The 23,143-nt window shown below is 30.4% G+C and overlaps 4 protein-coding genes across 4 annotated transcripts; 1 reads left to right on the forward strand and 3 right to left on the reverse strand.

Annotated features, from left to right (window-relative positions):
* Positions 1-2,691: 2,691 nt before the first annotated feature.
* On the reverse strand, positions 2,692-3,370 carry LOC120071001. Its single transcript, XM_039022984.1, has one exon. The coding sequence runs from the start codon at positions 3,282-3,284 to the stop codon at positions 2,913-2,915; it is 372 nt and encodes a 123-aa protein (XP_038878912.1). The 5' UTR covers positions 3,285-3,370; the 3' UTR covers positions 2,692-2,912.
* A 387-nt stretch (positions 3,371-3,757) lies between these two features.
* LOC120071000 (mechanosensitive ion channel protein 10-like) lies at positions 3,758-8,364 on the reverse strand. Its single transcript, XM_039022983.1, has 7 exons — positions 8,204-8,364; positions 7,980-8,038; positions 6,388-7,855; positions 6,168-6,291; positions 5,767-6,060; positions 5,490-5,692; positions 3,758-5,399 (listed from the first exon to the last, which is right to left on the reverse strand). Exons 3-7 carry the CDS (start codon positions 7,788-7,790, stop codon positions 5,126-5,128), a joined length of 2,298 nt encoding a protein of 765 aa, XP_038878911.1. The 5' UTR covers positions 7,791-7,855; positions 7,980-8,038; positions 8,204-8,364; the 3' UTR covers positions 3,758-5,125.
* A 7,029-nt stretch (positions 8,365-15,393) lies between these two features.
* On the forward strand, positions 15,394-16,578 carry LOC120071547 (RING-H2 finger protein ATL39-like). Its single transcript, XM_039023875.1, has one exon. It carries the CDS (start codon positions 15,788-15,790, stop codon positions 16,322-16,324), a length of 537 nt encoding a protein of 178 aa, XP_038879803.1. The 5' UTR covers positions 15,394-15,787; the 3' UTR covers positions 16,325-16,578.
* Positions 16,579-17,224: 646 nt separating this feature from the next.
* Positions 17,225-19,799, reverse strand: LOC120071546 (vacuolar protein sorting-associated protein 2 homolog 1). The gene is made up of 5 exons (XM_039023874.1): positions 19,547-19,799; positions 18,596-18,726; positions 18,016-18,120; positions 17,638-17,898; positions 17,225-17,524 (listed from the first exon to the last, which is right to left on the reverse strand). The coding sequence occupies exons 1-5, from the start codon at positions 19,581-19,583 to the stop codon at positions 17,387-17,389; spliced, it is 672 nt and encodes a 223-aa protein (XP_038879802.1). The 5' UTR covers positions 19,584-19,799; the 3' UTR covers positions 17,225-17,386.
* Positions 19,800-23,143: the final 3,344 nt, after the last annotated feature.

Below are 23,143 nucleotides of genomic sequence, written 5' to 3' on the forward strand. Positions count from 1 at the left end.
TTTTTCTGTCATCTATAAAGCAAATAGGATACTTCTATACCAAATTTGTGTCGGAAGATGACAATATGAATTGTGCATCCTCTATTCATTTTGAAGAACTGGAAATCCCTTCCATTTCTTCAAGTAGAGGTTGTCACGAACACACTTCAAATGTCTCTGTTTGAAATTTTGATTATGGTTACTTGAATTTTTTTCCCCTTCCAAATGAGTGATCTATCATATTATTGACTATATATTTCAGTCATCCATAAAGCAAATAGGTTATTTGTATACCAATTTTGTGTCGGAAGATGACAACATCAACTGCGAATCCTCTACATTTTGAAAGGTTGGAAATCACTTTCCTCTTTCTAGTAGAAGTTATCACAAACATATTTCTTCAATTGCCCAGGTCTCCACACTTGATGTTCTTACCAAGTCTTGTTATTTACATTCCCTTCATCTGATCTTTTTTATTATCTGTGGGGGGTATGTCATAAATGTATGCCTTCTTCTAACATTCATGTTTTTAGCTAAGGATGCAATTTTTTTCCCTGCAAAACCCAAAATTATGATGCCTGTAGTGTTTAGGTTGAATAGTTGGAGGAGGGTGGAGCACATTATGTTGAATAAGTGGTGGCTAGTGATGGAAGTTGGTAAGCTGTAATTACTTGTGTGTTGTTGACTTGTTTCTTCTTTCTATAACGACTTTATAGGATTTATCCTATAGGTTGTACAATTGTGTCTTTGAGTTCTAAGACTTTTTCTATCGATTTCAATTCTGTGCTGCGATCCCCGCTGGGGTCTATTATGGATTTGACTCAAATGTATTTTTTGTTTTTTTGGTTGGAGTTTGTATTTTCTGAACACTACTTGATTCAATAAGGAGTTTGATTTCTTGTAAGAAGAAAATATCTTTCAGTGTGTTTGACCATCTATCTCCTTGTACATGTTGTTCTGAGATTGTAGATTGATGATAAAGTGGAAATGTTTGTAAGCCCCTATTCTTTCTCACTAGTAGCTGTCTAAAATAATTTAGTCATTTTAGTTGCTTGTCTTCTGAACTTGTGTTCTTGGCTCATTAATTCTTTTCTTTTTTTCTTTTTTTAAATCATCAAACAACTTTTAATTTACATTTGAATTCTATGTCTACAATGCCTCACCTCTTAAGTTGATTTTTTTAATTAAATTATAAGTTGGTTTTGGATCTTTTAAGTTTTTGTTTATTTGATTTTACATTTTGAAAAAGTGCCTAAGTTCCCAAACTTTCGATAATTGTGTTTATTACATCCTTCAAGTATTTTTAGAGTAATCTTTGATTTTGTAATTTATAGGATTATGAATTTTTAATTGTGTGTTTAATGGGTCAATTTGATATTTTTTTTAAAGAAATATTAAAGACGAAATTGTAAAATTGAAGCTCAAAATTCAGATGCAGGTTATTTCAATTTTTAGGTCTTTAAGTCTCATTTGATAATCATTTTAGTCTCCATTGCTAATCATCTAATTTCTTGTTTTTCATTTTTAAAAATTAAATTTATTTATTTTTTATTTTATTTTATTTTTAATGATGGCTTGTATCTTAAGTATTAAAAGTAGAATTCTCAGTCAAATTAAAATGGACTTTTAAAGTTTTAAATACTATTTTGGACCTTTGGTACTTTTAATTCTTGTTATTTTATGGTCAACTTTTAAAATGTTTATTTTGGTCTTGTAGAAGTGATCATTTTGGTTCCATCATTCTCATTTTTTACTTGTGAAAGTTTAAGGATTAAAATTAATCAAAGTAAAAAAATGCAAGGATCAAAATGAACATTATGAAAGTTTAGGGACTATAATGAATCAAAGTTGATAGAATTTGAACCAAAATGAATATTTTGAAAATATAAAAATTGAATAAAAGTTAAAAGTATAAAGATCATGATTTAAGCATTTTTTTCTAGTTTTCAAATATTGGTCTGATTTAGAAAAAATGAGAGAGAAAGAAACAAAGCAAGAAATCTAGCCATATTTGTAGGTTAAATTTTTTAAAAACCAAATGGGGCATTTATTTATGGTTTTTCTTTGAAAATTAAGTTTAATTTAGCAGCTTAATTCTAAAAGTAAAAATTAGTTTTTAAAATTTGACTTGATTTTTGTGAACAAAAGTAAGAACTGTGGAAGAGGTTTTTATAAGTTTAATTACATAATTTTTTTTAATATGTCAAAAATGTATCATACTGTAAGTAACAGTTGTAAGTTTATCATTTGAATCTCATTGGCATTAAAAACAAATGAAAATTGTTCAGAGAAATGAATACTGGAATGTATAACAGTAATACCCGGGTATGAAAAAAGAATCACTAAATTTAACATACTTCAAATGATATAAAGCTTAAAACTAACACATCAAGAAATAACGTCTCTATTGATTCTGCACTATGCTTTATTAGGAACACGTTTTGATTTCTCCTTGATTCATCATTCAAGACCAAATTTGGAATCGATTTCATGATTTTAAGCAAATCTTATTATTTTAAAAGATGGGTCACGTTTCATTTTTGCTTTATCAAATCAAAAAAGCAAAAGAAAACTCATAAATTGACCTTCCATTTGGATTCAAAAAATAATTTTAAATCACGTGATTAGAAATTTAATTTCATGATATGTGAAAAAATTAGAATATGACAAAGTTGAATTAGTAATGTACTTGTAAATGCTGTGAAATCCGAATTTTGCTGGAACAGTAAGAAATATCGAAATTCATTTGAAATCTAAGAAGAATTGAAGAAAATTAGAGTTGAATGAAACAAAGTTACAACTAAAATCCATACATTACCACAGACAGCAGCTTGCAACAAATTAAAAAAAAAAAAAAAAACGATTGGATGACAGTTAAACAAAAATACAATTTAGAATTTACTTTTTTTTTTTTTTTAACTTCACAATTCCACTCAGCTTCGCTTCACCGGATCGAAGTTCGCGACGCCGATGACCGCTCCCAATATCGCCACCACCACAGCTCCACCGGCCGCAATACTCAGCAAGAAGTTCTTCAGCGACGGCGACACTCCTGGTCCGGCGGCCTCTGCAACCTCCGGAATCACCATCGACGCCGTCAAAGCAGCGGCCGTAATTCCAGCAACAGCCTTCTCCTTCAACGAAGATCGGACGGCGACGATCCTTCCGTTGGATTTGGGAGCGGCAGCGATGGCCTTGCGAGACTTAAAAGAAGGCAACGGATTGAAGAAAGCGTCGTTGGAGAGTGGCTTATGAGTGGCGTAGGTTAATGGCAAGGCCATTGAAAGTGCAGAAGTGGAAGCCATTGACGATGAATTTGGAAGCGGAAGCTGCTGGTGCTGTGAATTTGGGGAATTTTTGGAAAATTATGGGGAAGATGGGAGTGGGCCAATGAAATAGAAGAGGAAATTTGGGGATTTTTGGTGAGGTGGAAATCTTCATCTTTGTCTGACGTGGCAAATTCTCAATGCCTTATTGGTGGATAACGTTATCTTATTGGTCCAATCATCATCTCCTTTCAAATCCTCTTGTAGGTTCTCACACTTTTGGGCCTTACTTTGGGCCTCCATATTCTTCAGGTTAGTCTCCTTATTCTCTCCATCTACTCGTAGAAAGTTTGAATTTAATCTTTTATCATTCTTTTATCATTTTAGAAATTAGAATTTAGTTTCTATATTTTGATAAAATCTTTATAAATAGTCTCTACTATAGAAGTTATGATAAAGAGAATTAAGATAATTAGTATATTAGAGGTCAAATCCATGGTTGAACAAGAAAAGTTCATCCATAAAGAGACGAGAGAATACTCAAATTGACTATTTATAGCATTACAAAAAAATAAGACAATTAACTAAATAATTCTAATTAACATTAATTAATCTAAATTAACAACTAAACAAATATTACTAAAAATATAATGATTATCTTAATTTTCCTCATCACACTATGGAATTTATTAGCTAATTATAAAAAAATATTTTCTAATTATAAACTTTATGGATTGAATTAACAATTTAATCAATTATCTAATAGGATTAATAGGTGTCTAAATTTTAAAAAGTGTTTAAGAGATTCTTGCGCTTTTAATTTTGTATCCAATAATTTTTTTTTGGAAGAAATTTGTCTAATGGATGTCCAAGATTTTCAATTTTTGTATGTTATTAGGTCTTTCACCTATTTTGACAAAATTTCCTCTCTTTTATTCTTCTCTCAAATTCTCGTATCTAGCGAATAAAATTTAGATTTTAAGGTTGACAAACCTCAATTTATATTTATTTAATAGAACAATTATCATGTAATTTTATGTTGGAAAAATTAAATATATTCTTTAATTTAAGAAAAAATTAAATATATTAAGATCCTATTAAATGCAAAATTGTAAGTTTAAGAATCTATTAGATAAAATTTTTAATTTAGGAAGTCATTAGACATAAAATTAAAAATTTAGAGTCAAATAGACCAAGTTTAGAGATTAAACTTGTAATTTGATATTTTTTTTAATTTGGTCGTGGAACTTTAAAGTTTATGTTTATTTGTCTTTGAAAAAATCTATTTATATAATAAATCACCAACATATTCAAAATTTATAAAATGAATTAATTTACTATATATGAATTCAAATTTTATGTCTAACTTTAAATATGTGTAACAAATTTTTGAATTTTAAAAAAGAATCAATCAACATTGGCATAGTTCACGACATAGCCAGATCAGTATGAACGGTTCAGACTCTACATTGAACATCAATTAAAGATTAAAAAAAAAACATTTTTTAAACTTATTGTCACTAACGCCATTGCAAAACAATTTTTTTTTTTTTTTTTTTAAAAAAAAAAAAAAAAAAAAAAAAAAAAAAAAAAAAAAAAAAAAAAAAAAAAAAAAAAGAAACAAAAAGTCAACACTGTTGTTGTTAAATTTCAATAGTCAATTCTCATAAATTGTCAATAAATAAAATTCAAAATTTGTTGAGAACAACTAATCAATATTTTACAATTCTTTTTCCCTTACTGGTACAACTCAAAATTTGTTCCCTTCCCATCAAAGATTCAAAGCCATTGAAGCCAAAAAGGAGATGAGTTAGCCATTGTTTTTGTAATTTTGAGAGCTTTGGTAAGAAAATGAGCAACTGAAGAAATGACCTTCATCTTCATCTTTGAGATGATGGAATCACAGAAGCTGCTGAACCCACATAGTTGAGCTGAACTTCTTGAGGTAAAAGATGATACTTGATACCGAGATCTTCGAAAATTTTCTTCAGCTCCAAGACTAAATCCGATCTGCGACTGCTCTTGTCGCCATAGTTTTGAAAGTTTATGGTGTGATTGACACACAGAGCTAGTTTCATCTTGTTGATATTCTCGATCTCCTTCACGATGACACTATGGTTCGGTCGCCAGAACTGGGGTTTGCTTTCTAAGTATCTGAGTAATACATTTGAAATGATATGTCAAGCAAATGGATGCTTTGAAATGATAAAGAAAACAAGCATAGAGAAACTGAATGGAACTTACGTTTTTATTCTTGCTTTTAGAGCTCCAATGCTTTCGATTGAAGTGGAAAAGTCGACGGAAAATTCGATCGAATCACTCATTTCAGGGCTCCTGTAGTAGTTACTGATGGGTTTGGTGGCTAGCACAGAATTTGGATAGAAGATCTTCTCATTGTCATATCTCAAGAAGATTGTGGTTAAAATGTTCATTTCTTCAACAACCATCTGCAAGTTAGAATTAAACCAGGTGAGGTTGCGCTTCAATAGAATCCAAAAACATTCTGAGTTGAGAAAGTTACCTGCACACCATCTACGACACAACGATCCCCCACATCGAATGGATGCATCACGAATACGAATATGATGGCTTCAAATACAGTTCTGGCAGTGTTACCGAACATGAAAACCACCAACAGAATCTGTGATGAAACGAAGACGAGTACTTGCGTGGTCAAGAAACCCATCAAAAGTAGCCATTCAATGATAATCACAATCAGTACAATTGCAGAAGCAAGCTTGTTTAGTTCCTCTATGGCAGTCTTGGTGTCATTCAATGAGTGAGCTAGCGACTTGCGTTCAATGTAAACATTCACCTGCAACATCAAAAATAGATTTCTAAGTACCATGTCTGTAAGAGGTTTGCTTAGAATTGCGCTCTTTAATACACTTAGGTATTCAAAAGAAAATGCTAAAGATTTACCAGCCAATTCTTCAGGGTTTTTCGCTTTATCTTTCCCGTCTCAACTCCTCCTTCAAACAATGGCAGCACATTATCAATTTCCTCCTTACTCATAAAACGAAAGAGGTCGTCTTCATCAATATACCTAACCATGGGCACAAGATTAAAAGCATTAGTTAACAAAATTCTCCAAATATAGTGAAGTGGGATATTCAAGATCTTTAGAAGGTAAAATTCTCACTTGCTACCCGGTTTTGCAACGTTTCTGAAAATCTGGTAAGCTGCGGCCCTTGCTTCCCATTCGCTGTTAATCTCCTTATCTTTTTGCTCATTCTCTTCCTCTTTGAAATTCTCTATTGTATTAGAGATGGTGGACAGCCCTGAACTCCTTATAACATTGATTAGCCCTCTCATAGTCCAAGCAGAGATTTTTTCTTGCTTCATCTTTTTGAGTTTATCTACATCAATAACCTCTTCTTTTCCTTCATTCCCACCATCACTTTCTTTCTTCAAATGCCTGAAACTCAACTGCCCTGTGCTCGCTGCTCTCCCGACACTCTCCGCCATCTCCATGATTGGAGGCCCTGATAGGATGCGTAGTATATATTGATGGAAGATTGATTCTTGAATCCGATCGAAGAATCTAGCGCATTGAAAAGAAGCAGCTAGTATCTTCACCATCAAAGTTTTCACCAGCCATAATCCAGCTCCAATGAGAGAAGCACCGAGAGCTCGTGTAATGTAATTCAGAATCTCATTGCCTTTCTTAGATCTCTTGCTGCTTTGATCAAATAATAGACCCCAGGCTAGGAGAACCAAACCCAGCCAAATAAAAATGATAACACTCTTCCTCAGACCATAGACAAAATAAAGAACCTTTCTTTTAAGTAGAAAGTTTCTTTCAATCAAGAAAACCAGGCAATTGATAAACCATTGCGAAAACAAACGACCGCAGAAACTAACTAACACCAGAACACACCATTTCCAGAGTCCTAATCCCCATATCTCTTTAGTCACCAACTTGTCTATTGTTAAGCTAGCAATTAAACAACCTGTTAAGCACAAAAATGCAACCCATTCAATTAAAACTGTTCTTTTCAATTTCTTCCCTGATCTTTCTTTCACTTTCAGTTCTGCAGTTTTGTAAACTTCTTCATCATCTTCCTCCTCACTTCCAGTAGTTCCAATCAATGGTGTTTTCGGAGTTATCGGAGCCGACTTCAAAGCTTCTTTAGGACTAGTCACAGTGGTTATCTTAGCTGGGGAGTCCATCTTAGGAGAGCTATACAATGTTGATTTTGCTTTAGCCTTTTCTTCTGCTAAACTTGCACTATCAGGACAAGGAGACTCTATTAACCTCGATTTTGGCTTTGAAAACGACGAACGAGCAAATGATGGGCGTCGAATCGCCGTTTCGCCTGGAATTTTTGGAGGTTTAAGGGGAGACATTCTGGAAATCTCATGTGAAGGAGAACTCCCAACCACGGATTGCGGAATTGTGCACCTAAAACTCCGAGTTTCTTTTAGGTCAAAATCAGGAAAAGAAGAAACAGAGGGTTTAGTGAGATCTTTACTTGTGTCAACTCCTTCTTCACCTTCCAAAATTCGTAAAACAAGTTGTTCCATTCCTTTCTTATCCGCCATTTTCTGCTTTAACACCTCTTAATTAACCTCTTACTAACATAACAGACAATGCAATCCCAAAAATCCTAAGAAAAAGAAAACCAAAGGATAACATTCTAGGTTCAACTTCAGGCCATAACAAAATCGCAGCAAAATGAAAAGCTTAAATGCAACAGATACACATAGAAAAGTGAGAGGGATATTTCAAACCTGGCAACTTGAAGCTCTCGGATTATGACTTTGCAATGGTTTTTGAGCCTCGAAAATACCTTGAGAAAACCAAAAGAAAGTCAATAAGAGTGGCCGCTTTCCATTACTTTCAGACAGGAAACTTAAAACGAAAGAGAAAGAAGAAAAAATACGACTCTGAGAAATCTCAAATCAGAAGAAGAAGATGATGATGATGATGATGAACAATGAGAACAGAGGCCTACCGGACCAGAGCTGAGCACCGGCGAGTTCCATTCTTTTTTCGCGGGTTTGGTTATTATTTAAATAACGCAATGCCAAAAGTAAATAGATAACAAATACATATATATACCCATAGCCTTTTAAGAAAAATGGTTAAAATAGCGTTTTGGTCCTCCTAGTTTGATGTTTGTTTAATATTAGTCTATTTACTTTAAATTATCTAATTTAAATTCTTGTATTTAAAAAAAAATAAAATTGAGTCACTCAATTTTTTTTTTTTTTAATTAAATAAATAATAATAATAAATTTTCATGTTAGATTATTTGGATATGTTTTCAAAAATTTATAGAAAAATGTTAACAAGTTAAAATATATATATATATATATATATATATATATATATATATATATAAATAACAAACTAGTAACGGATACTAAATTTACTCATACTTGATTTCTTAAATGATATTGAAGGGTAGAGTGAAATTGATTATAGTAGTTTCTATCTAGATTTGAAATTCGAAATTTGCATGTTCTTATAATTGTTAAAAAAAAAAAAAAAAAAAAAAAAATTATTTTTTTTAATACTTTCATCAATTATCAATATAAAATTATCAACCACATTTTTTTTAATTCAACCATATAGATAGTGAGAATTCATTAATTCAAACTCTCAATTTCTTTGTTGAGAATATATGTGAGTTACACCGAATATATATATATATATATATATATCGTCGAGTTATTGTCCAACTATACTAGTTTTGATAGATTCATGCATTTGTTGATTTATTTAAAGTTAGAATTAAAAAATGAAGAGCAATTTTTCACTCCATAAATCATTCTTCACATACCATTTGAAGTTTACCCAAACCATAATTTATAGAACCAAAATGGAAATTTTAATAATCATAAGGACTATTTCTAATTTAAAGGTTAGACAACAAAAAAAAATATCAAATAATAATTTATATATTATTTCATTATGAAAAAAAAAAAAAGTTAATTTTATTATATAATTTTATGAAATGAAAATTTTCACATATAAAAAAATAGTCAAACTATTTATAGAAATAACAAAATATATATATACATTTATCACATAGTATCATGGATAGACTTTCTATCGATAAAAAAAGATTAAATTTTACTATTTTATCCTTATCTTTTTAATTTTTAAAATTTTTCATGAAAAGTCTCGCCTTGGATTTTGGCCTCCTGTTTTGCCGTATGGCAAAACAACAATTTAAAAAATAATAATAATAAATAAATAAAAACACGTGATGTCCTTGTAATAATGTCGTGCGATTAATATATTCATATAATTATTTTTTTCCTCTAAAGATACAGATCCATCTTCAAGCCCATACCTAATCCATCATTGAAAAATATTCCCCTTTCCAGAAATAAAATAAAATTTATAACTATTAACATTTAAATATTTTAAAAAGCCCCCCATAATTAAAATAAATTCAACAACAGTATAATAAAAACACAAAGAAATAAATAGCAAGAGAAAAAAAAAAGAGTAAAATGGGAGGTGTTTTTTTTACCGTGTCTTGAATGGCAGTAATTTTTCTGGAGACGACGAGCTTGCTGTGAATTTTTGTGGAAAGTGAAATGATGTGAGAATGAAAATAAAAAAGAATTTAGATTTATAGGTTTTATAGTGAGGTAAAAAGCAGGGTAAATCTGTTAGGGAAAGTGTTAAATGGTTTAGTTTGGTGTAATTAGGTTTGTATGCAAAATTATTAATATTGTTTTATTATCATATTGTTATCCAATCATAATTAACTGTGTTTGTTTAATTATTTAGTTTAATTAAAAAATGGTGGTTTAATTATTTAGTTGAATGGCTTAATTTTTCCTTTTTCTAGTTCAAACTGTAAACTACTTTTAGGCCCAAACCAAAGCCCATCTGGCCCAAATCTCTGTCACAGGCCCAGTCCTCTTTCTCTGCCCATGTGGCTCTTTTTAATTTTTTACTTTGGAATATTTAGATAATTTATATTTATGGTAGATAGAGTGAATATATTTTTTTTGTATTCTGGTTGTTTTTGTAGTAGTGTATCTTTTCATTATCGTTTGTACTTAATTTTGTTGTTTATGGTAGTTTTATCATTTAATAATTAGTATTTTCTATTATTTAAAATGATTTTGCTATTTTTATAATTTTGAAGCATTTTTGCCATTTTTTTCAAATGAAATGTTAAAATTTGTCATTTCTCTTGTCATCCCTATGGAAATTTGAAGGAAATAGCAAAATTGGGGTGTCTTTTGATTTTTGTCAAAAAAAAATTGAAATAATAAGATTTTTTGCAAAAGCGTGTCGTGCACATGACATGTATATTTTTAATCCCCAAATTGCCCCTGGTATGGTCAATTAACAGTTTTTTCGAATACTGTGTAATTGTTATATCGTGTTCATAAATTCTCAATAGAAATACCGTACAAATAAAATCCTCTGTTCTGAGACCATATATCAATTATCAATAGAAATACAGTGGGAATGGAATCATCGGTTATGAGACTCCAACCTAACGGATTCAAGAGATAAAAGTACCGAATTTTTCTTTCAGTTTAAAATTTGAATTAACGATTTTATATCTATTTTGATTTGATTTAACCATTCTTCAAAAATATTCAGAACTAATCAATATTTAATTTGTTTATCACCATTTTTGTTTTAATTTATAATATATATTTAAAATTTTACATTATTTTATTGGTTTTTTATTATTTTAAATTCGAAATAATTTTTTTTATCCGGTTAGGATTTTACTTGATATTTTATACATATTATCTTCTAACAAACTGTATATTTCATTTAAATTTTATCTTTTTTTTTTTGTATTTTTAATCACCTTTTATTTATTAACATCTTATTATGTTATTATACGATTAATTTGTCTTTTTGACAAACAAATAAGTATTCACTTTTGTAGCCTCTATAATGAGTTAGGCTTCTTTCGGGGATTTATGGGGAATAATAAATATAGTGTAATTGTTGAAGCATTAATGAAAATGAAATTATAAATAAAGTGTAATTATAAATAAACGAACTTCCTTCCTGGTTTTTCTCCCCAAATTATATTTTATTTAACTACTTATCGAATTAATCACAATAAACAAAAACAAAAATTATATTTTATTTAACTACTTATCGAATTAATCATGATAAACAAAAACTTTCTAATTTTTCTCTCCAATTTATATTTGAATTTATCTTTCATTATCATATTTGATTTTATCTAACTAATTTTCTATTTATTTAAATGTTTGTTACAAATTCTATTGTATCTAAATATTTTTTTTCATTATTTTGTACATATTGTTATCAAATTAATTTGATTTATTTGTTCATATTTTCGATGTTTTCAATTTTTCATATACAAACACATAAAAATGGCTTGTTGTACGAACATATAAATGAGAATGAATCTTTAAAGGTTTGAAACATATGCGTGTGTATATATATCTTGTTCAGTTTATTATTAATATTGTGATTATGATTATGATTAAAATAATATTAAAAAACCATAAATCTCACATTCTCCATCTTATTCACTCGGCCGCCCCCAAAATCTCATTTTCTCATTATCAATCTCAGAAACCTTTATTGAATTTCATTGTCTTGATTAGTTTTTGATGACCACCCTGACCACCCTTGCTAGGTCGCCGACCTTTTTCGCTCGCACACATGTTTCCTGCTTTTGTTTTTACTTTGAACATCGTTTTCAACAATTACATTCTAAGATTGATAGTGTTTAAAGTTGGCTTTCAAGATCGAGAAAAATGGTCATATGGATGATGAAACTCCCTACAATTGGTTTGGTGTTCAAACACAATCATATTTTCAATAGTCACATCGTCATAAAATTGCAATTCCTTTAAAATATTCACTTGTCAACAACAACTTCACTCGTACAATCAACTTTCCTCTTTCTCACCTTGAAGGAAGTACATCGTTGTGAATATCCATAAGTCTCTAATGACCTCCACGTACAATCAACTTTGCTCTTCACACCTTGAAGGAAGTACATTGTTGTGAATATCCATAAGTCTCTAATGACCTCCACTGCCTGGTCTTTCCTCCATACAAAGTCGAAAGTGTTAAAAGATCATACTAAGTGATTTCTAATTTTTGCTTTTGGAATATTTAGATATTATGTATTTATGATTCTAGAATGTTTAGATAGAGTATATTTGTGGTATTTGTTTGAAGCAGTGTATCTTTGTTTATCCTTAATTTATTGGTTTAGGGTCGTTTTGTCCTTTAATAATTACTATTTTCTATTATATAAAATCGTTTTCCTATTTTTATAATTTTGAAACATTTTTGTCATTTTTTCAAATGAAAATTTAAAATTTACTAATTTTCTTATATATATATAAATGTTCAAAATTTTTATATATAAATGTTCACATTTTTTATTTTACTTGTGGACTTGCAGTAGGCAAGGGGATTATAAAAAATTATATATTTTAGGCTATTCTTTTTCCATTACTTTTGGGCTATCTTATTTCGATCTACGATTTTCAAATGTTGAAATTTAGTTCTGATACATTTTTAAAAAGAAAAATCAAATTGTTATTTATTGTTTGTTTGAAGTTAGTTTTTGGTGGATTAAAATATAATAATTGACAAAATGTGTATATCGTTTTAAAATTTACCGACAAGGTTAATAGATATCATTTTTCATTATTTTTTTATATTAAAAAAAACCACTAAACTTTATATTTTATTTCAATAATATATTTAAATTTTAAAAGTTGCATTAATACCTTTTAATTTAAAAAAAAAAAAAACAAAAATACGTTTATCGTTAGTATATGGATGAAAAACGTATATCACACACCCTCGAGAGATTGGGGAAACCTTCTTTTAGTTGCCATAGGCCCGATCATCCCATTCGCTCCAATAGACATGCACGGTTCTATAGCAGGTACAAAGAATGAATCTATATCTGTGTACGAAAGTTGTTGGCCAACGGTCGTTCAGCTGTTCGATCATTTTCTTTTCTCCTATATTAATTTCTTGATTCAATAATACTCATGAATTTTCAAAAGCTACAATAATACCTTTAACTTTTTAAAAAAGATGTTAAAATATTACATCACCATTAGTATAGTTACACTCCATCACCTCTCTCATTGAACTAAATTCAGGAGAGTTTTATCTATAGCCCGTTACCCCCAAATTATTTATCTATTTCAATCTATGACCTAACATTTTCTTGTCTTTGTTCGTTTGTACCTCATTGGACAGTGCATGATATAGCAACAATGGAAGGTTCGCCAGAGGTGGGTTTTTGGAAAGGATGAAGAAGAGGAAAAGGAGAGAGAAATGTTGTATCATTAAAACAAAAACTAAATTAACAAAATTTTGTCACATCAATTGGTCAATATACCATTTACTAGCCACATCATTTTACCATTAGTCAACTAAATGTTACAATAAATCTAAAAGACGACCATTTACAATTATTTATAAACTTCGAGAAAATATTTGTTTTGAAATTTCAAGAAACTAAGTAGACATCAACTTCGAACATCATGAACTAAAAGTATATTTTGTCGGAAACATTTTTAGTTTCCAAACTTATTTGTGACAATTAAATCTACTTTTAGTTTGGTAATAATAACCCTTTATCGTAAAGTTCATAAAAACAATTTAATTAATTTACTTTAAGATTTGTAATAATTTAGTTGTTATGATTTGACAGAATATGCCAATTTAAAACTAAGTCGAACTATGTAAAAAATATAATTAAAAAAGAGTTTAATAGTCAACCTCTTACAATTATAAATTAAAAATACCACCCAATTGAATTAAAGCTGGCCGGTCCTGTCGTCTTCGACCAAACGACACGTCATTTTAGCGTGGATTCAAGGTGACGATGACCTATTGGAGTAAACACCAAATACGACATGTCGTACTTCCATTGAATTAAATTGAACCAAATAGCCACTTTATACACCACAAATACAGTCTCTTTTGACTAATAAAACTTGGAAAAAGATACATTTTTGGTCCATGACTTTTAAACCTATTTGATTCATAAATTTTAAAATATTAAATTTTCGATTCTTAAATTTTGAGTTTGGATTCAATTTAATCCATAGATTTTAAAATGTTACAATTCTGACATTGAAATTTAAATTTTGTTTCAATTTGATCCATAAATGTTAAGATTATACTTTTAATATCGATTTTTCACTAAATACTCGCTTTTCATATTTAGTGTTGATGTATATTAATCAAGTTAAATGAAATAAAATAATTATCATTAATTAAGTTTCATTATTTTTAATCACTGTGTTAAATTAATTAATAAACATTAACACGTAACTTAAAATAAGCCTTTCGTGACAAGGTTAAATGTGTAAATCTTGAAATATAGAGAACACATTGAAACAAAACTCAAATCTCAAACGTGAAATTGTAATATTTTAAAACATAGTGACTAAATTAAATCAAATTCAAAACTCAAAAGACTCCGTTTAGTAACTATTGGAGGAAAAATTTCAAACCAATCATGGATCGCCACATCATTTACTAAATTAATGACGAAATTATGAAATCATCAAATTTGGGACACACAAATTTGTGACCAATTAAGAGTTCATGTGTCCCCAAATTGAAATTGAAGACAAATTATACTAGAGATCAAATCACACCAACTCAAGTTCAACTTTACGAAATACGTTTCTCCAAAAATATTGTGCGAACAATAACAATTTCGACTTTTGTTTTTTATTTTTTAAAATTAAGTCTATAAATATCACTTTTACTTATAAATTTCTTACTTTGTTATTACTTTTTACTAGTGGTTTAAAAAACCAAGCCAAAATTTAAAAACTAAAAAAATATAACTTTTAAAAACTTGTTTTTTTTAAAAAAAATTTAGCTAAGAATTAAACCATTGTACCTAAAAAAAGATCAAATCATTGAAACAAATGGGAAGAAAATAGGCTTAATTTTTAAAAACAAAAAATAGAATGGTTACCGAACGGATCTAAAATTCAAATAAAAATTAAACATTTTCTTTTAAAAAAAAAACAAAAAATAAAAAAAATCAAACCTAGTTTTAAGGAGCAGAAAACCTATTTTTCCCTAAAACTTTCAAACCACAATAAATATTCCCAATTTCTCACATTGCGTCTTTTTTTTTCACCATTAAAACGACAACATTCCTCTACTTCCCAACGCTTCTTAGCCTCTACTACTTGTCGTTTTGGGTCCCAAAGATTTACATAAAAATTCAATTATTAAAAATAAAAAAAAAAAGATTTTAAAAACAATTATTGGAGAGATAAATATGTGTTTCTTCTTATCAACAATTTTGTTTCCTTTCATCCATATTTGTTTCTGTCTTCTGATTGTACTCTGTTTTGTCTTCATTCTTTGGAAGCTTACAGTTTATCTCCTTTAGTGAATTAAACTTCCCAACAACAAATAAAAATTCTTCCTTCTTTGACCGTAAATAGAACCTCTTATTATCAATTCAATCAATTATGATAATTCTTCTTCTTCATCCTAAAAACACCCATAAAACAAATCTCTGTAAAATCCTCTGTTTCTTCTTCAATTTCAGAATCCAAAAATGAGTGATTCTTCTTCAACCTCTTTTGCTCAGCCAACGCCTCATCCTGCAAAATCAAGCTTACCCATGTTGTATTATGGCCTTGTGGTCGTCGGGACGGCGGCGATTGTGTTAGTTCTTTACAATTTCATCGTTATCAAGTGGTGCTCTGACAATCGCCACCGCCGAGCTTCGCCGGCGCTGGCTGGAAGTTATGCAGAGATGATGAATTCAAGCCGTAGCTTCCACAGCTCGCTGTGCAGCTTCAAATTCAAGAAGGGATCCACGGTGGCAGCGGCGGCGGCGGAAGAAGAAGGGTATGGGAATGAATGTGCAGTTTGTTTGTCGGCGTTTGAAGATGGGGACGAGGTTAAGAAATTGCCAAGATGTACACATATGTTTCATGCTTCTTGTATAGATATGTGGCTTTTCTCTCACTCCGATTGCCCTCTCTGCCGTGCTCCGGTGGTGGCGCAGGGGCTGAGCCAGCACCAAGCCATGGCGGAGCAAGAGGAGAATTCAGGGCATGGTTTGTTGGAATCCGGCGACTTGGTTTGAAACCAATGATGTTCATATTAATTTTGAAATGGGTGGTTGGATTTGGAAAAATTCCAATTCTTTTGTTTGTGATGTTGTTTGTTTGGTGGTCCAAGGATGAGGATAATGAAGAATTTGTAAAAGTTGTAGGTGTTTTAGATGGGGTGTATTTATTAAATAGGCCCATTTCAAGAGAACACGTCAATTACATTTAGTCGTACCTATGTTCTTCTATTATGCATATAATAAAATATTAGATCTTTTTACGACCCAAATTAGTAAATGGTTTGCTAATGTCAAATGACTCGAATTTTAAAATTAAACATTTCGTTTATGTGGATCTCACCTAATGAGATCCTAACTGCAATTTTTATTCGAGAAAAGTCATAAAATCATAAATTTTATCATTGACCGAAAATTTGTATTTTTATAAAAGATTTTGATGCACTTTGAAGTCGCATTCAAGGTTTCAATAATTTGAGACAGGATTCCGAACGAGGACTAAAGAAAACTTAAAGTTGGTTAATACTTTGTGATGTAAGTAAAAAGTTAATTTTCACTAGGTTTCATAATCGAGTCATCTAACATTTCTGAATATCTTGGGTCATTTATACTAAAACTCAGGAATATCCTACCACCTAAAAACAACCACTTACTTTCAAATGAAACACTTTAATCTTTCCTTGTTTACATTAAATTATTATTTAAATTTATAAAATTGTATTTAGTTAACCAAGTTTGTAATTGTAGTCCTATAATTGAGTTAAATCTTTCAAAAACATCTCCACCATATCTGGAAGGATCTTATATAAACTACATGATACATCGAAAACCTATAAAAAATATAGGGACTAAATAAAAACGGAACTCAATAGAGCCAAAGTGTATAAAGAAACCAATATATGTATATACAGTAGGAAATTATATTTGAAGAACAAGTTTAAATTCCCATTTATGTCATATAGCCAAAACAAGGTCAGGAAATCATGGAATTAGGTATTATATGACAGTGGCAAAAGTGGTCCCTCCTTTAGTCTGGTTGGACAGTAACAATATAACACAAGAAATGAAGATATCTTACATTTACATTCTCCTTAAATTATCTAGTCGGGCTTGAAGATCGCTGTCTATTCCACCATCGTCGTTCCCTGTTCCTTCTGCTTGTGCAACCTTTGTCTTTGCCGCTGGTGCAGCGACAGCAGTCGACGGTGCATTCACGAGCTGTGGGGGGAAATAGTTCAGATACAAAAATGGTCAGATCATTCATTTACAGATGGGTTGATACATTGCACCAGCAAGAGAAATGAAGGAGGGATATTTAAAGATAAAGTTACCTCTTGGTTCATGTCAATTCCTATCTCATCAAGAACCTGGTTGACCAATTCTTCTGTCTCTTCCTCTTCTTCATCCCCTTCCAAAGCATCATCAATAGCATCTTCCATCACTTCAGTCATCAGTTCCATTTTTTCATTCTGTTTCATAAATTCTTGCATAATCTTCTGCAGGGATGGCAAGTTCATCTGTCGATTCATTTGTCCCATTGCCTTTGTGACTCCTTTCATAGCTTCTCCCATTGCTTGAGTTGATTTCAAAGTCTAAAAAGGTGGGTTCAACAAAAATATTAAGTTATCAAAAACAGGCCATCGCTCATGATATGTAAATTGATGTACAAAATATCAAATGGAAAGAACAAGTTATGAAATAAATTGTACCTGAATTCTAAGAGATACCCCCTGCAGTTGTGATTTAAGCTTGTAGAATTTTTCAATCTGGTGCCTGGTCCTAACTAGATCTTTTGCCATCACTTTCACAGCTCCCTGCGACAGTAACATATCATACCTTATTCAGATGTAATTCTAAAAACACAATTGTGGAGCATTTGAATCGTGTTATAATGTTTTCCCCCTTATTTGATTTCATCTTTGACACTTCGAAATATGACATACACCATCAAGTGAAACTTATTATCAAAGAAGGAGAAGGCTAAGAAAATTGTTAAATCACCAATTAACCCAAAAGCTCAAATTAATGGGTGAAAAGAAATTTAATATTATATCAACAATCTAACAAAAATATATGTTGAACAACAATATTCAGGTGATACACGCACACACATCTAAGATAAGTAATTCCAAATATCATTGATTCATGAAATATATCCCCTTCCAGCCATGAAGAAAACTGTCCCAGCTTCAGAGAATTCCATTGATTAAAAGAAAGGACTCTAAAAAAGAATGGCATTTCACAAAAGAAAATATGAACGTTAGATGGGAAAAAATGAAGAATACACACCATTTGCCCTTGCTTGGCACTTTTCTTAATCTCTGCAATTAGTTTCTTCTCTTGTGTTTGAAGACCTTGTCTCTCCCTTTCAATTTCTCTGATCGATTTGTCCAGCATTCGCTTATTTTCCCGGAGGAGTTCTGGATTGACAATAATGGTACACAATATCAGATGCCATAAGATTGACTAATACAATTAATACTTTAATGGCAAACCTATGCTATGCTAACCATTCCTTGTGTTAAATTAACACCAAACAAAGACTCTTAATAACTATCAGACAAGGGTGTTTCTATATTAATTCTTAGAATTCCTTACATGAGGGCTCTATTTAACAATATAGATATTGGAATAAGAAGAAATAACAATATTCAGATATAAACATAATTTTTATAGCTTTATAAATCATATTAATTTGTTGCTAATTCTAAGAGTTCAAACAGTAAAGCTAAAATGATTGATTACTTTTAACGCCTCGGCATCAAAGCCGTGATGCAACTAAAATATCAGTGGAAGACAAATGAAGAACAATAAAACAAACATAATCAACAAAAAATGCAGTTCGCTTATTGATCACAATGAAAAGGTGTAAACACCTTCGAACTATCATGCGCAAATCATTCCCCCTTCACCAACATTAACAAAGCATTTCGTCAAAGACAACAAAAAATCCGAAATTAAACAGTTCGCTTAAGACACTGAATCAGCATCTGTATGTAATAAACAGACTGGAAAACGAACTTTTCAAAGTAGGCGAAATGAAGACCTCCTAAACCGTAGAGGTATAATCAACTAAATTAAACCATAAACTCCAGGAATCAAAACAAATGACCTCAACTATCAAATACAACAGAATCAAATCATTCCACCAGAAAGAAGTAGATTATAAAAAATTGAAAGCAACGAAAACTGAGAATTTGTCGAAAGAGAGAAGAAAAATAGTGATCGAAGAGCATATACCGGCCGGAGTTTTGCGCTTGCCCAAGAGAAAACTCATGGCGGGCGATCGGATTATAGAAAGAAAATCTGAATTGAAACGAACGTATCAAAATCTCAATAGAGGCGATCGGATCAATGAATTGGGTTGTGGAAGAAATGCTTGAATGAATTTAATGGTGGCTTGAAAAAGGATTCTGCTTCTTCCCGAATCCCTTTTCTTCTCTGGTCTCCTCGGAAACTTCCTTTACGCGGTATTGTAAAATAATATTAAAAAAAAAAAAATTAAGAATGAAGAATTATTCCTCAAAAAGAGGAAAATATCCCAAAATTCACACTCCAGCAAATGGGATAGTAGGAATCGTGGGCCCCACTTCCTCGTGTAGTTTTTGGGCCTTTTCTTGGGCCTAAATGGGCCGTGAAAATCTTTGAGGGCTTCAAAGCTTGGTGGAGTTTCGGTCCAAAATGCTGAACCAAAATTTCGGCTATTGAGTTATATACTAGATTTGAATTTTTGACCTCATGAAGACTAGATGTCATGAGATACGTTCATTTAGACTATTATTTTGAGTTATGGCTTTTTAATAGCATCGTATAGTTTTTATTTCAACAATAAATAGAGATAGGGATAAGGGAGGTTATCTCTATGTTGTTCTTACTTGATGACTTTAATTTTTGGTTGGAGACCAGAGATATTTGTATTTGGAGTTCTAATCTTATTTATATGTGGTCTTTCTTATAAGTTTTTTTTTTTTTTTTTTTTCCCGATTGTTGTTGGATTCTTCTCTGGCTAGCGAGTTAGTTTTTGATGTGTTCTGGAGAAATAAGATCCTTAAGAAAGTTAAGTTCTTTACCTTGGTAGTTTTACTTGGTTGCGTGAATACTATGGATAGGTTTTTGAGAAAGAAGTTTTTGTTTACGAGGTCTTTTTGTTACATTCTTTGTCGAAAGGCAAAGGATGACTTGGATCACCTTCTCTAGAGTTGCTTTTGCAAGGTTTGTGTAGAACTGTTTCTTTTAAGAGTTTGATCTTGAGTTAACTTGCTATTTTATGGTTTGGTGAAATGTGTACTTTATTGTGAATANGTTTAGAGGTATACTTTGTTTTGGTTGTTATCTCAACTACACAATTAAGTTTCTTTAACTAGTTTAGTTTTACTATATATATATATTTGTTTTTGTGGGGGGATGTTGTTTGGTCCTTGACGAGGCTTCATGTATCTCGTTGGACTTTAGTTTCGAAGACTTTTTGTAATTATTCAATATGTTACTTAGTTGGAAACTATTTCTTTATGAGGGTTTTTGCGGGTTGGGTTTTTGTTACTCTTGTATTCTTTCATTCTTTTTTCTTTTCCTCTCTCAATGAAAGCATTATTGTTTCTACTAAAAAAACAAATAGAGGTAGATGATTTAAACCTCTAATGTTTTGGAACACATGTACGAACCAATTAAAAAATAATGATAAAATTTGATATTACAAAGATATTAGAGCATTGGATTACACAATTTCTTAAAAACATTAAAATATAAGTTTAGTTATCTTTCAATATTGTGCTTAACATACCTCTAAATTTAAATAGCGTATTATCATATTATTAACATTTGTCTTAATTCACATATATCTTCAAAATAAAATTGAATTTTATGTCTTGTTAAACATTAATTATTATTATTATTTTTTAAATATCTAATATGATAGAGATTTATGGGCTATCAGAGAGTTATTCTTTATTATTTTTTTAAATCTAGAAACTTATTAGATGCAACTCAAAATTTTCATGGACAAATTTAGTTCAATATTTTTTACTTCAAATATCTATAGATGCTCATGCTTTTGTTTTAGTTCAACAAGTGATAGTCAGGAGATTTAAATTTTCGATCTTTCGATCGAAAATATATGCCTTAAACAATTAATTTATAACTAAATTGACGTATTCATTGCATTTTCTTCCACTTTATCTTTTATTGAGATAAAAAAAGAGTAGATATTCAACGACCGATTTGTAACATAAGTTATAGATGCTTTAAATGGTTAAGCTCTACCTTGCTTTGTTGGGCAAAATTGGATTTTATGTATTGAATTATTGTTTGAATTTTGTATTACTAGTTAATAACTCTTGAAGACTTACCATAATTAAGTTGAAAGAAATATATTAAGGTTCTAGATCTTTGGATGATTTTTTTAGGTAAAAACAACAATCAAACCACACAAATGTCTACTCCCTCAATTTCTCATCCGTTAAGAGGGAGAATACTATCTAGAAAACATCTTTTTGGACCAAAAGAAAAGTCTTGAGCGGATGCCAAAGTTGTTATCACATAAGCAACTTTATTTTCCTCTTGAGGAATATGACAAACACCCAAAATAGTAACAGTATTTTTCTTTTTACAAAAAGAATATTCTCGAAAAGGACTCCAACCTTAACAAAAGAATGCTCCTCCACTCCATTCAAAAGATTGACAATCTGTAGATAAATTTGAAACATGTAGCATGTTTTCTATTAGACCAAGGTATTTCATTAAATTATAGTTTATATTTAGTTGAACTTGCCGATAAGTAAAATTTGTTCAATCGAAATAAATGATTTACTGGTATATTCAATATCAACCTTGATTTTTTTAGTTCATTTTTTTAATCTAATTTGGATAGAGGTACGGATTTGAACTTCAAACTTCTCGACTGATGATATATATTTATGTTGAGAACGATTTGGGCTTTAAGCCCTTTACAATGTCTCATGAGAGATAAATTAGAGATTTTTCTACATAAAAAGATTTTGACTTAGTTGGAAGGTTTTAATATAGAGCTTACTTTTGGAATTTCAAAAAGTGTAAGTGGTATTAAAATCTCTCTTACTTCTTTTTTCCTACAAAAGTTTTGTGGCTGCATTTTTCCAAGCACTGATTTTTTACCTTTTGGTTTTTTTCTCGCTTTAAACAAAACTGTTATCTTGATTGTAACTCTTCTTTGATAAATACATGTTTCGTTTGAAAAAGATATCGTATTAACCTAAGAGAGCAAATGAGGTGTATTGATTAGCACCGAGGTCATACCAAAAACGCTTTTAAGATAGTGGTTCTTCCATGACACAAATGTTTAATTTCTTCATCATCTTGATTTACAATCTAAACTAATTGAGTTACTCCCATATTAACATTAAAGATCATATAGCAATATAAATATAACTCAACCAACCTCATGTCTTCAATCAAAAGCAATGAACTAAAAAAGATATTTATCATTATATTTATGTCCTTCAAATTTACATTTGGCCAATTTTGTAATTTTAGAGTTTGGTCTTTGGTATAGGTTGCTTTTAGGCTTGACCAGCTAACTCTTTGATACTAAGGTCCACTAGCATGATCATCAACTACTTTCTTCACATGTTTTTTTTTTCCTTTTTTTTTTTTGATCCTCATTAATGTCTACTTTTTCTTAAATTTGTTTTTGATTCCATTGCTTGCTTGGTTGTCTCAAGACAGATCAAAAGGTGGAAATTCTCCCAATTTTTTATGAATAAAAAACCATCAATTATTTATTTTATTGATACTTTACTTTACATGAATAGTAAAATAAATTAATTAATTAAAACGTAATCATATCCTATTCATCCTTAAATT

This window comes from Benincasa hispida, chromosome 2 (assembly GCF_009727055.1).
Source record: "Benincasa hispida cultivar B227 chromosome 2, ASM972705v1, whole genome shotgun sequence".
Lineage (NCBI taxonomy): Eukaryota > Viridiplantae > Streptophyta > Magnoliopsida > Cucurbitales > Cucurbitaceae > Benincasa > Benincasa hispida.

Bases quoted from the DNA above. Each gene is read 5' to 3' on its own strand.
- LOC120071001 (XM_039022984.1), bottom strand. From the start codon at position 3,284: ATGGCTTCCACTTCTGCACTTTCAATGGCCTTGCCATTAACCTACGCC.
- LOC120071000 (XM_039022983.1), bottom strand. From the start codon at position 7,790: ATGGCGGATAAGAAAGGAATGGAACAACTTGTTTTACGAATTTTGGAA. The intron at 6,292-6,387 runs GTGAGAATTTTA...GCCCATGGTTAG, and splicing joins GTTGCAAAACCGGGTAGCAA to GTATATTGATGAAGACGACC. The intron at 5,693-5,766 runs GTAACTTTCTCA...TCTAACTTGCAG, and splicing joins GTGTCGTAGATGGTGTGCAG to ATGGTTGTTGAAGAAATGAA.
- LOC120071547 (XM_039023875.1), top strand. From the start codon at position 15,788: ATGAGTGATTCTTCTTCAACCTCTTTTGCTCAGCCAACGCCTCATCCT.
- LOC120071546 (XM_039023874.1), bottom strand. From the start codon at position 19,583: ATGAGTTTTCTCTTGGGCAAGCGCAAAACTCCGGCCG. The intron at 18,727-19,546 runs GTATATGCTCTT...TTGTCAATCCAG, and splicing joins CAAGCGCAAAACTCCGGCCG to AACTCCTCCGGGAAAATAAG. The intron at 18,121-18,595 runs GTGTGTATTCTT...TTACTGTCGCAG, and splicing joins GTGCCAAGCAAGGGCAAATG to GGAGCTGTGAAAGTGATGGC.